At 35.0% G+C, this 14,739-nt stretch overlaps 1 protein-coding gene across 1 annotated transcript; it reads right to left on the bottom strand.

The window, feature by feature from the left end:
- Nucleotides 1-43: 43 nt before the first annotated feature.
- Nucleotides 44-11,852, bottom strand: LOC128212379 (RING finger protein 145-like). Its single transcript, XM_052917815.1, has 3 exons — nucleotides 11,727-11,852; nucleotides 4,229-4,430; nucleotides 44-3,053 (listed from the first exon to the last, which is right to left on the bottom strand). The coding sequence occupies exons 1-3, from the start codon at nucleotides 11,733-11,735 to the stop codon at nucleotides 1,312-1,314; spliced, it is 1,953 nt and encodes a 650-aa protein (XP_052773775.1). The 5' UTR covers nucleotides 11,736-11,852; the 3' UTR covers nucleotides 44-1,311.
- Between the last annotated feature and the right edge of the window lie 2,887 nt (nucleotides 11,853-14,739).

Raw genomic sequence — 14,739 nt, forward strand, 5'->3', positions numbered from 1 at the left:
CCAGTAGAGCTAAAAAAAATGAAGGACATTAAAAATTACAATATGCAATTCACCAATTTATTTATAACAAATCATAATTTTTCATCGTACAGGGTCTGGGTGAAATTCATATGTTATCACATCTTTACAAAAAAAAATGTATGTACAGAGTTGGCTATTGTCAACAACTTTTACATCAGCATAGCAGTTTCCTCGCTTGATTTGGATTGAAATCATGAGAAGAATGGAAATGAAATAAGTTTACATGAATCAATAAAAGATGTATCATAGTATTAGGGTTCAGCTAGAGTTAAAGGAGGGGGGCTGCACCTTTCCGTTTTGGGGTATCACCCATCTGCCCTCATGTAGACCAGCATATGCAGCCTTCTGCCTTTTAAGAATTGAATGTTTTAGATCAGATATGTTTTAAAAGCTATTCAGGATTGTAAACACATACAAACTTAATATATCTGACAATTAAACACATTTCAAATATTCTTGGTCAAATTTATAATATTTGAGTAATTCCCAGCTTAATCTAATATTAAAGCTTTTTTCACCCTTAGCACCCTGTCACCTGCCCATTTGAAAACCTGGCTAAACCCCAGATAGTACACAACATATACAGTGCATTTTAATAAAATTTGAAAATATAGTATTTGGTCTGGGAATAACTCCAATGTATTACATAGAAATGCCAAACTTACAGAAAAAGGGTAGAACAGTACTTTGATGGCTTTGAAAATCAATATATGCAATTATATTTTTTTAAATGCAAAAAATAGTGAATACAGACGATTGCATTCTCGATGACAGTGTTTTTATGTATTTTTTAAGAAAATCTCCATAATTCAAGAACACAATTTCTTGACAAATTAATGATAGACTGTTTCCAAGTAGTGTATCCGTAAAAGCATGAATAACTTGTCATATAACCTGTTACTTCAAAGAACAAAATGACTTTTGTACATGACTAGATTTTGTTTTAATCAGGACAAAAACTAAACATTCATATAGCCGATTCCAAAAAAACAACAGTATCACATTCAGCGAAACCCAACTATGATTATGCACTTGGGCCATACTTCTGAAGTTCTCATTACAACATTCAAGTGATGCGGGAGAATTTCAGTACAATAAATGAGTGTCGAAAGTCTGGAATCTAAAGATGAAAGTAGCCACAATCAAAGTGTTCTTACACCAAAAATAATCTTATGAATTTAATAATAATTATATGATGGGTAATGTTGGTTTGACTATTTCATTCGAAGCATATAAGTTATCACTATCCATTAAGCTGGAAGTTAAACATTAATCTGTTTGATTTTCATTTCAGTTTGCAATAAGAACTTCTTCATCATCAGAACATTCTTCTGAATCCTCCTCGTCACTTGAATCACTGTCAGAAACATAATCTTCCATATCGCCTTCTACAAGATCATTGACATTATCAACATTCAGCAAATTGTTCAAGTGTCTTGAGTTGGTGTCAACTGGCATATTAGCATTAATTTGTTGATGACACAATGGACAAGTGTCTTTCACATACAACCATTTTCTCAGACAGCAACCATGAAAGAAATGTCCACACATAGTTATTCTTGCAGAGTTCAAAGCTTGGAAACAAATTGCACAAACATCGTTATGAGCTTCAAGTTGATCGCTAGTTGCTTCAGGGAGCGACTCAATCTTATGCACTGCCTCTCGTCTCAACAAAAATGTCTTCCAACCAGTCTGTAAACGTTGCCACACATTGAAGTAACAATGAATGATTAATATTCCAGAGTTTATCCAACTCCATTCGGAAAACAGAGATTCTTTAATTCCGAAACATACAACAAACACTGCCACTATAAATTCCAGAATTCTCACAGATGACCTGATGTAATACACGACATCATCTAATCTTTCCCAGGTTTCCGTTCTGAATGTATCATATAAAAACAGCCAGTACACGAGTAAAGACCCTATGACTTGCACAGAGGTCAAAATACAACTTGAGATAATGATCATTAGCCAAAAGTCAAGGTCAAAATATTGACATATTTGATGAGTCATGTACAGCGGCAAAACCCATAGCACTGTGCAAAGGGCCAGCACTCTTAAATGCTTACTTAAACTTCTACTATGAGAGGCACTGAGCACTAGCAAAATTGGGTCTGTGATTTCATACATTGATTGCACCAATGATGAAACAACGATAAACAATAAGATGCTCATTAGAAATGCTCGTTCAAGTGGTTTTAAATCCAAAAGGCCAGTCTGTAACGCCACAAGCATCATAGTTAATCCTTCAGTCCATCCGCGGAGCAGGTCATTATCGTGATAAAGCCCTTCCCATCCCAGCAGGAAGACTTTTGTCAGAGTCAAAATGTAGTATGAAAAGTAGGAAATCGCAATGCATAAGGCAAACAGACTTATAGGAGTCGCACAGCATTCTCCCATTCCAGCTAAAAGAACTAACAATTGACCATCTGCTGGTATGCCCTTTGATTGATAAAATACAAACAGCTGGGACAGAAATAAGCTCGTCCAGAAAATAAGGAGTTGCACAGGCATCATCATTGCATGCCAGTATGTTATTATCACAGGAATGTAGCCAAACTCTGTCACCGCTTCTCTGATTTGTTGCAAACCATCCTTCAGAACTCCTATTCCATGTGTTAGTTTGTTGAATGTATAAAATAGCACCATCAGTAGGATAAACAGTGTAGCAAAGTTGTGTACAGCTGACAAATCCCTGACTGGCAAACCTGATAACCGAGCCATTATAGGAGTTGTAAAAACCAGAAGAGAATATTTTGTCCAGTCTTTCATGTCCAGCAAATATGCTGCCAACGTTCCAATAAGGCACTGTGCAAGAAGGTATAAAAACAGTCTCTTTGTAATTTCATAATCCTTAAAGACAGCGAGTAAGGAGTTATCAACGTCTTTTCCCGATTCTTCCTCGACAATTGTGTATAGATTGGAGAGATGGTAGGCACCCGACACGAGGCCTACACTGATCATGTACATATACAGTGTAACCAGCTTCACCAGGGGAATGGTGGCCAAAACAGCAACAACGACCAGAACTGAAATACATAACACAAACACTATAGAGCATTCAATACAATGAAATTAGCCAAGTCAACATAAATAGTTTCAAATCACTTTTGTCATTTATAACTTAATTTCTTAATTATGAAATATTTTTTTAAGGCATGGTTCAGCAATTCCTGGTCTTGATATTGCTTGTTAACAGTAGTAACATAATTATGGCAGACAATAGAAAAATGTTGAAAACTGAATTCTTATATTTTTTACCATAACACATGATGTGACCAGTGTAGTACTACAGAATTTTATAAGCAAGACTGATAAAATACACTTAACCCAAGATCTAATGCATCACTAAGATTTAATTGAATGCCCAAAGATGCGTGAGGGGTTGCCCTTTTTATTCTTTTTATTAATGAAAGATATCAACTTAATACTTTGAAAAAAAAAGAAAATATTGTTGACTATAAAATTTTTTTAGGAAAGATATCAGCTATCCTGAGTTACATGTATCAACCAAAATGGAAAAAACACTAGTTTACATGAATCTGAAATTTAACAGAATATTATGTCCATATTGTATTTATTTAACAGTAATATTTTTACAATAAACTTTTGTGTTGGATTATGGTGTGACCTCTCCCCCCCCCCCTCCCCCCCACCCCCTTTATTCACGTTGTTCTAGTCATACATGTCTCCAATTCTTGTAGATAGTCTTGTTATACAACTTCTGAAGATTGTGATTAAGTCTATTAAATATAAAACGTCCTCTTGGAATTATGTGGAAATCTTGTGTAACAAGCTCACAATTTTTTTTATTTCATTATCATTAAGTATTCTCCCAGAAGCAATCTATTTTAGTTCTAAAGCAAATTCAATTTCAGCTTCATTTTTCAACAGAAAAAAATAATCTTCAATTTCCTAAGCCGCTTCAGATTTGAGCCTTTTGTACTCAAAACTTATGACATGTAAAAAAAATCATTAGAAAGATTAATAGGACTGAATAAAGGCAGCAAGTCAAGAATAGAACATTTTTACCGCATGGCTGCATTTAATCATCAGTTTAAAAATTCGGAACCATTTTTGAAAGAATAATGTGACAAGATATCAGAATTGTCATAATTTTAAATTAAATAAATGAAAAAAAAATCCTATTTAGAAATGGATGCATTAGAACTAAGGATGTGTGTAGTTGTGAACAGATACATACTACTGTAATATGCAGCCTGGGCAAGGAACCTGACATCCTCTGGAGTGTTTTGCACTGCTGTGTCAGGGTCAGATTTGTACCATGCCTCAAGGATGAAAAGTGCTGGCACCCTCAGGATCACGCTAACAATGCTCTCAACATACTCCCTTGGTATAGAAAATCTTCCAAAGATCTTCATTGTCTCCTTCTCTCCTATGGTTGTCTGAAAATGAAGATGATAGACATTTCAGATTTTAAACAATCAAAGTTCATAGGTGCTTTTTCAAAATTGTTCAAAGAAATGAATGGCTTGGTTAGGGTTACATCCTGTTCAAAAACAGGAAAGGTAGACTTTTCATTATTATTATTATTATTTTTTTATTAAGCTTTATCTAATAACCTTTTCGTCGTCATTGGAGAATGTTGTTAAAGTAATCTTCTGTATAAAGCTTGAAACACAGTTATCTTTTATACCAGCAGACTATAAAAAAGGTTAAAAAGATCTTATTTTGAATGTAGTGTCGAGTAACCCAAAACCAAATGTATTCTTTAGGCATTATACACAAAATCTTACAAAACAATAATACTTTATTAAAAATGTGGTGGAATTGGATTGTGATGAAGTCATGGTTTCTGGTTAACCCACCATAGCATGTAGAAGCCATAAACACAGCTAGAACCTTACTGGTGAACATCTACCAGTCCCTTAAGATTCTTGCCCCCTGGTATAGATCATTAAATGAAATGCGTGTCTGAATGTCATAGTAGGAATACTATAAAATAATTTTTGATAAAATGTTTTTTTCATAGATTTGGCATTCCTATATCCTCCAAACAATTGTACTTTGACAGATTTTTTTTATGATTTTTGATATGGCAAATCCTTCACATGCTAATTGTTTTTTACCAAAAGTGGGTAGTTATTCCGATAAGGATTCCCGGTTAAAGCATATTTATAAAATATCATAAAAACAAGAAATATTACCAGATTATGTTATTTTATATTTATAGTTCTGTACACAAAAAATTAAATATCCAACAAATTATTATGAGTTTGATGTGTTTTTTTCATTTCAAACTGTCAAAACATAACAATATATACATGAAGGGTAGCTACAACAATGAGCGATCAGGGATACTTTTTTATTATTTTGACATTTCTTATGTATCCCTGTAACGCTACAACTCTCTATCAATTACCACTGGGCGAAAGAATATATGGTAATATTATGCATCAATGTTAAACAATAATGACAAAATTGTTCAATATATACCTGAAAGTGATCTAAGCTGGATTTTATTTGTCAACAGAGTTGTTATTTTATTTAAATATATTCTTGGTCACAAATACCGTTTTATACATGTACACAACCTGTCATATTCGTCCCAGATTGACAGATATCCGGATACTTGGTAAACAATCGCCACATGCTATTGTTTTATTATATTTGAACATGTTTTATGGCATAATGACATAAATAAATATGTGTTTAATTGTAGGCAGTACTATTTCTTAGAAATTTTAATTTGTAACAGAGATAATTTCAAAATTGTGGCCGCAAGGATTCCCTGCACAAGGACCATTCGCTACTTTGTGCTGGGATGGTGGACATCTCGAGTCTGCCATCAGGGCTCTCAATAAGACCCGGGGCCGGGGATATCCCCTGGCAATTATGGCCATATGACCCGCCACTATTCTCAGGTTTACAGCTGCCTTCTAAATTAGGATTTCATGATTTTGTTGTTAAAATGTCCCTTATCATACAAAAAATATGTTCAATATGTTTTAAATTGAAATGAAAAAATACGATCAGTTTGATTTTTGATACGTTCAACTGTGATGGTGCAATCACCTTTAGTGATTTTTCTCTTTCTTCTTTCAGTTTCACTTTCAAGTTTCGGATGTATGAACAAAACTACCTGATTTTTCATTGCCAATATTCCTATAATTGTTCTTTAAAATAAATGGCAAAGCAATTCAAAGGTAATAAAACCTTACTGTGCTGTAAACTGACAATGATTTAATTACAGTAAAACTGCGATCGCTCGAGGTCGCAGGGGACTGAGCCTAAACCTTGAGGGAACCGATGTTTCGAACGACCCGATTTTCAATTCTCCAGTCTGTTATGAAATATATTTCAGTGTATTTCAAGTATGAAGTAGTATGTTTACTAAGACAGCAATTATGTGTCCCTCAAATGTTCAAAGGCTGTCATTTACTATATGCACACTAAATATAAAATGTAAAAGAAATATCAATAAATCGATTGTTTTTTTACAAAATGGCCATATTGCAAAGCAAAGTGACAAAAAGGAATTCTTTTCAGAGATTCCGATGTTGGATCGATATGGTAGTGTTTATTCATTTTTTTATTACCCATTTACATTTCTCACAATTAACTTCTCGTCATTTACTTCTATTAATTATCTTCTAAAATGCCCATATCAACTAATATCGGTCATGTTGCCTTTCAACTGTCATTGCAATTTTGACAACTGGCGAAAATTTTGATACTTAGCAGTTGTTTGTTTATTTTGGAACACGCGTTCGGGAAAAAGTGTGAAATTATGACCTCGAGGGAGCCATAAGATTTTGTGCATGATTTGTGTACTTGGGACCGAGAATATTGCTCGACTCCTCGACATAATTAGGTTTCGATGCAGCGTAGGTATATTTTATATGAAAATAGAAGGAAAAAAGTTCGGGACCAAGCTCCGACCTCGAGGGAACGCCGGTTCTCGAACGACCGCTTGTTCGAACGACCGCTTGTTCGAACGACCGCAGTTTTACTCTATATCCAACAATTCTCCTTCCACTTTGATTAAATATGTCAGTAAGTAAACGGGCACCTGTTTCTCACGCATTTAAGACGATGTAAAATGTTGATTTTCTGTTTATGCATTAAAAACTTCTTTTAAATTAAGCTAATAAATCAAATACAATAAAGATCAAATAAATAAAATATCAATTTTGATATTGATATTTTAGCATTGTTGTTTTTCACAGCCATTGTAAGTATTAAGTAAGCGAAAACTGCCGAGGTTATCAGTAAATTAATTTACATAATGGGCGGAGCTATTGACATCATTGAGTTTGACTGCTGCTAAAAGACAAATGGATACGATGGATAATCACTTGTCACTTCGGGCGTTAATTACTTTTGGCATGTGTTTATATACATTAAATGAATTAGCAACCGTTCAGCACATGGCTTGCAGTTCTGAATCGCAGAGCAATAATCTTTTTGACCATCGTAAATTACGGCGAATCGCTTTGATCTTTCCCCGTTGCCAAGGCGACTAATTGATCAATTCACAAGGTAGGACGCATTCTTGAATAATAAGCATATAAAAACACGACGATTTACACGTTTTATTGGCATGGTTTTTTTTTAAATCGCATCAGGAAAAAACAGTATTCCGGTCGGGCTAGTTTCTGGGGATAATCGGCAGCCCCAGCTGAAATATCGGGCTACCACAAATTTCCAACACTGCCAAAAGACGACGGTAAACAAAGAAAACTTGAATCGTTCTTTGTCTCTAGGTAGGTAATATGAATAATCAGTTCTATTTATGGCAACTCAAAAACGGCGTAATTATGGCTTTAAAAATGTGATTGCAAGATCTACACATATTTCGGATATGATTATTTTTGACTGTGTTGAAATTCTTCTTTAAGACCCAATTTTCTGTTACAATGACTGCTTGAAGCTATTCAGTAAGGCTTTTGATCTGCCATGTGCTGATGACTGAGTAGGAGGATGACTATTTTGATTGAAATTTCCTTTTATAAATAAAACAAGAGGCACATCAGTGCCTGTGCTCCACTGGCCAAAAGGTTCAAGCAAAGACCACCTAACGAACATTTTCGTCAAGTTTCATAGAAATACAATCATCAATTTTTGAGGAGAAGTTATTTAAAAAATTTTTTTACTTTAATAGCTCTGGCTGCCATGTTGTGCAGTGGACCGAAATGATTTGGGCAATTTGAGTAAAGGAGCACCAAACAAACATTTCTGTCAAGTTTTATCGAAAAAAGGTCATCGGTTTCGACGACAAGTCATATAAAGTTTTTTTTATTTATAGCTCTGGCAGCCATGGTGTGCAGTGGACTGGAACCATTTAACAAATTTTGGTTAATGACCACCCAAGGAACATTTCTGTCAAGTTTCATCAAAATCTGATCATCGGTTAACATTTAATCTGAATAGATTATGAAGCAAATATCTAACCTGAACAAGAACTGACGAGATAGAATCGACTTGGTGTTTCACTTACACTTTTCGGCCATTTAAGTTACTAAAAATAGCTGTTTCATAAACTTTCAGAATGTCACTTAAACGAAAATTAATGTTCAGTCTATATATACTTTCCTATGTATAAATGTAAGGTTTTTAAATTGATCTTTTTGTGAGAACTTTATGCTTATATGTTTACTCATAAATTATTATTGTTTAAAAATTATTTAAAGATGCTATACGTGAAAAATTAAGACATTATTTTTTTTTTCTATTAAAGGGAGGTAATTCAGTAGTAAAATGTAATCAAAGCTATTAAAGCATGGCATTTCTTTTCTAACCATGTTGATATTATTACAGTCTATTCAAGCAAGATGCCTTTTGTTTTTACATAGTACCCATAGGTTCTGAAAAACAAGGAGCACTATTCCCAACAGAAGGATGTCACTCCCTATCACTGCATGAGCATCATAATAAAGAAATGTTTACTCAAACTGCAAGCTGCTCAATTGAAATAGGTATTTACCTCAAGCATACAGTTTTATAATGTGGCAAAATAGTCGGACTACTAGATTGTCATTCGGACTAGTAAAATATGCCATTATGCTAGTCCAACTGGCTAGTAGGTTAAAATGTTTTTCGTGAAGACTGCGGACGAGAAGTCCTTAAAGGTTTTTCTATTTTTAACTCTCGCAGCCATGTTGTGCAGCGGACCGGAACCATTTGGGCAATTTTGGTTAAAGGGCATCCTGATGCACATTTATGTAAAGTTTCATCAAAATCTGATAATCGGTTTCTGAGAAGATGTAGTTTAACGTTTTTTTCTATTCTTAGCTCTGGTGCCCATGTTGTGCAGCAGACCAGAACTGTTTGGGCTATTTTGGTTAAGGACTACCCAAGTAACATTTCTGTCAAGTTTCATTGCAATACCATCATCGGTTTCTGAGGAGAAGTCGTTTAAAGGTTTTTCTATTTTTACCTCTGGGGGCCATCTTGTGCAGTGGACCGAAACCATTGAAGCAAATTTGATAAAGGACCATCCAAGGAACATTTCTGTTAAGTTTCATCAAAATCTGATCATCGGTTTCTGAGAAGATGTTCTTTAAAGGTTTTTCTATTTTTTTGCCCTGGCAGCCATGTTGTGCAGCGGACCGGAACCATTTGAGCAATTTTGGTTAAGGACCACCCAAGGAACAATTCTGTCAAGTTTCATCAAAATCTGCCTATCCGTTTCAGAGGAGATGTCGTTTAAAGATTTTGCTATTTTTAGCTGTGGCGGCCATATTGTGCAATGGACCAGAACCATTTGAGCAATTTTAATAAAGGACCACCCAAGGAACATTACTGTCAAGTTTCATCAAAATCTGCCGAACCGTTTCAGAGGAGATGTCGTTTAAAGATTTTGCTATTTTTAGCTCTGGCGGCCATATTGTGCAATGGACCGGAACCATTTGAGCAATTTTGGTAAAGGACCACCAAAGGAACATCCCTGTGAAGTTTTGTCAAAATCCGCTTATCAGTTTCAGAGGAGATGTCGTTTAAAGTAAAAGTTTACGCACGCACGCACGCACGCACGCACTCACGACGGACAATCTGTGACGACATAATTATTACGTTTTCGAACTAAGGATTATTTTTTTTACTTGCATCAATGGTATTTCCAGTCGAAATACATGTGTAATGATGTGCAAAACAGGAGTTTTGCTCTTTGGGGATCTTAAATTAACAGATTTCATAATGCTTAAAATCGTTCTCAGCAAGGGGTCTGTGGCCCCCAGGACCCCGGCTGGATAGTGGCTCTGCCCCTTAAACCACGTTGGTGTAGACCCCCAGACCCCCCTTCTACTTTCGATGCTCAACCTCCTACTACAACAATTATTGAGAGCCCTGCTGCCATAGTAAAAAATCGTTGACGGCCATTTAGGTGGACTAACATGAAGGGCGGTTCACAGTTTTACAACAATAGGAACACCTCTGAGATGGCTGAGTTGTTACGATGTGTTTACGAGGTCTATGTTGAAGCTTGCTGGAGATGGCCCAGTTGTTAAATTTGGCATAATTGTTGTCAATGTCAGTACTGGTTGACGGTACATTTCCGAACAGGGCACAAATACCGAACACCAGCTAAAACATGCGTTTGTTTACCGTGATCGATTATTCGATGATCTAGATCAATACAAAGGCTTGCCTTGGTCACATTTGCGTAGTTTCATCTTGTTTTGTTGAGTATTTTTCTAAAAAAATGCCATTCAATGTTTATACCTTAAAGATCAAAATGTAGCACACGGGGGAATGACGTCAGAGGGCGCACGCGCATCTTTAGGTTTTGCAGTTATGTTGACCTACATTTATGATATTTATAAATAGATATCACGCTTTACATTTGAATTTCATGTTTTGAAAAACATCGAAAACAATAAATAACTTTGTAGCTAAGTGTTTCTTTAATATAGCATACTTATTAATTATAATTGTATGACCATGTATTTTCGCTTTTCAAGTGTTCGGTATTTGTGCCCTCCATTGCATAAATTTAAAGGTGATTTACTGTCTATAAAATGAATGATTTTCGACATGAAATTGATGGGATCGTGAATCTGTACTTTGATTGATGTTGTCACATTAACCAAAGATGTTTCATACGCAATTTTAACTTGCTACAACAAAAACTCTCCAAGATAATTGTGAAAAAACTCAAAAAGTGTTCGGATTTGTGACCTTAGCCAGTATAGATTCGCTTTATTGGAAAGGTAGATTCTGTGTTTTAAAGCATTTTTAAAACGCTTGTTTGTGCAAAATATCTTTGCACTTACATGGTAAAATATTAATTTTAGGGATTAGAAGAATCCCGTATAAGTTGGTATAACAGGTCGTCTATTATTTTAGACTAACACTTGACCGTGTGCTTTTGTGCCGTATTAAAATTGATAATGCCTTTGAAATGTATCAACACATTTAAGATCTCATCCTTGAATTCACAAGTGCATGTTTCAAGCACAGGTATACAGTATGTAGCCAGAATGATTTAAACATATGTTATTTTTGTGAAGAATGACACTTAATAAACGAATTCAAAGTTTGTTTGTTTAATGAATGACCCCGTAATAAGACCAAAACAGCTTTCCCTATACTGTATGTTTATATTGGCTGCATTAACCGCTGCGTTTTATACCAACCCATAATTTAGCCACATAAAATGAACAAAACGGTTTCATAATGATAATAAACACATTGAAAGTGTCTGCTCAGGTCGATTTTTCATGACAGTATGTTTTACATACCGTGGACATAATAGACTATTTTAACAACGATGGCATCTCTTGGTTATCATGTCGCTGTTCAAAGTAAAATGCTAATGGTTTTTTTTCTTTTCTGCTGACCTGCCAAACTTTGAACCCGGAAATAAATAAAGCTTATTGTTGCTAAGAAAAAATATAAGAAAGTAAAATTTTAGTCATGAAAAAGTCGGTCAGGGAATTACCGAAAATCCGAAGCCTGTGAAAACCCGAAAACCCCGTATATGTTCAAAAGTATATACATTAGAGTATTCGCCCGGATTTCATACTTCATTCGTAGCCTAGGTTGTATGCCGTAATTGTTGGTGGTTGGAGAGGGGTGGGAAGTCGGAGTAAGGGTGGGTGGGTTGGGGGCACTTCCCCACCCTCTCCAACCAACTCAAACCACGACATACAACCCACTAAAACACAATGCAGTATTAAACCCCGGCGAACAAACCACCTCGCATGCTCTATTTTTTGCACTTTTGAAAATGAAAGGGGCTCCAGGGTTTTAGCCACCACCGCCTCTCAGTTATACGACTAAACCCCCAGGAGAGCCATTGAAGAAGTGCCATCTAAAAGTGGAAAGCGGACCGTGCACGAGCATTTCGAGTACTCCCACGTGCCAATACATCGTATTTATAAAAGCACTGAATAATAATCTAATGTTTATCGTTCGGAAAAATATTTCTATTCATCTTTTTATAAATCTGTATTTATTTATTTATCATGCGGCATTTATTTGCTCACTAATATATGCAATACACTTATCGTCGTTTAAGTCGGATACAGTTACTCGTTTATTATTCAAGTGTCCTCTTACAGACTGAAGAACCCGTTTCGCTAGGACAAACACCAGTTTTATATTTTGTATCTATTACGTAAATAATACTAACACTGTATACATTTAGATGATTATATATAATAAGTTCGCTTATACATCCAAAGAAGTAAACCAAATGACTCCACACTCCACACTGACTATATACAGTCCTCTATAAGGTCGCTCTGCTGATTGCATATATATCAGGGATATTGAAAAGACTTCAAGTATAATCATATTAACTTATATTTTTAAGAATGGCGTTGTGAGAATTCTTTAAATGATGTTTTCTGTGACATATGATTATTATATTTCAAAATCCCACCGGTCAGGATTCATGCGCTGTCTTAATTTAAGTCCCCCATTATGTCCACGCTTCTCGCATTGGGTTGAACGTTGATAAGTGTAATCTCTTGTATGATTTTACCATGCTTTAGTAGACACAATTACTTTAAATATTTACTCTTACTCCCAAATAAGATTTACCACAATTAATATAATTGTTTAATATACCAAAACCGATGAAAACATGTCGAAAGGAATGGTTCTTATGATGGATATCGAGTTTAATTGGAAAGAAAGGTACATAAAACACGGTATTTCTACCTAATGAGACCACAGTAGATCACAGTAAATCTGTTAGCACTCACCAATCCTTTTTTTTTTTTTTGCGTTTTCACATCTTAAATGCATAATTAGATAAGTAGTTAAAGGTTTATCAGTCAAAATTTATGATGGTTATACATGTGTACTTTGAATAAGAGTGCCGGCTTTCTTAAAATGAGGTAACTTTCCTGCACGCAAACACCTTTTCTGTAGGGTAACCAATTCACATTTGGACCTTACTCAATACCTTGACTGGGTGTCACCCAAAAACTGATATATTAGTTCATCAATAATAAAACATAACGAAAAAATACTTTCGATATTTATTAAGTTCAAACAATATCAATGTAGTTTGATACACTTTGTTGCATGGGGCAAGACTTCGATATTTATTTTGGCACATGTTGGAGCAGTGTGGCACACACTTGTAAACGCGAAAAAACATTTCTTTTTAAAACAAATTATCTACATAAATATTTAAACACTGAAAAGTTTGAACATATTGTTCCATTCTGTCTAAAATTAAGGTTGCCGGCCTCTTCGGCACATGCCCTGACCAAACCTGTATACTACCAGGAGCCAAAAATAAATAATTACAAAGTTTCAAAGAGTCTTAATTCCGCCTCTAATTAATTCTTACTAACGGTGATACAGATTTGATCATATATCCTTCATAGGAATGACAGCCGCCCACGCAAAACACCCGCAGACGGTGGATGAAACGTGTTTATCCGTAGCGATGCACGTAGGGCTTAACTAAAGCAGATAACCCCTAATTCATTCCTCAGAATATAGGATATATACGGAACTTATCCAGACATGTATGCACGTATAAACACATATGAAACATGTATACAAACATTCTTTTTTCGAATTTGTATGAAATCATATTCGATAAAACATTGTGTAATATCTTAAACAATCAACAATAAAATGTCACATCGATATAAAGATGTCACATCAATATAAGAACGTCGCATCAACACCTTAATGCCACATCAATATAAGAATGTCACATCAATATATTAATGTCACATAAACACTGAATTGTCACATCATTATAAGAATTCACATACCACTAGAAAGTCAAATGAACATATGAAAGTCACTACAAAATAAGAATGTAACATAACTATTATAATGTCAAAACAATATAAGATTGTCACAAAAATCTAAGTCTTATCGATGATCAACACAAGGCACAAAAATAGAGCGTCAATGTATTGAATATTTCATTTTCCATTGTGTTTCCCGTGATAAGGCCGGATCCAGTTTAGCTATCAAGCCATTGTGTCATCAGTGAGGTGTTAACCATTGTGTCATCACTAAGTTGTCGTCACGCAGGGCCAAAAGTTCTTAATGGAAGACAGGTATAAGCGGCCTTCGGGCTGAAATTGTATTTAAACAACAAACTATCAATCATGTTTAAGTATCTTGATGACAAAACCATTATCCATTAACATAACAAGATCAGCATCATCACCAACAGCCCACCATCATCGTTTTTTACCATCGTCATCTTCATAATAATATCAATAATTAACTTCGATATCAGTTAAAGTTTAAATCTTTATTGTATGAATGCCA

This window comes from Mya arenaria, chromosome 12, assembly GCF_026914265.1.
Source record: "Mya arenaria isolate MELC-2E11 chromosome 12, ASM2691426v1".
NCBI lineage: Eukaryota > Metazoa > Mollusca > Bivalvia > Myida > Myidae > Mya > Mya arenaria.

What these genes read in the sequence shown, in the direction of transcription:
- LOC128212379 (XM_052917815.1), bottom strand. An exon ending in CCAGGCTGCATATTACAGTA is followed by an intron (nt 3,054 to 4,228) that starts GTATGTATCTGT and finishes TATGTATTTCAG; the next exon opens with TTCTGGTCGTTGTTGCTGTT.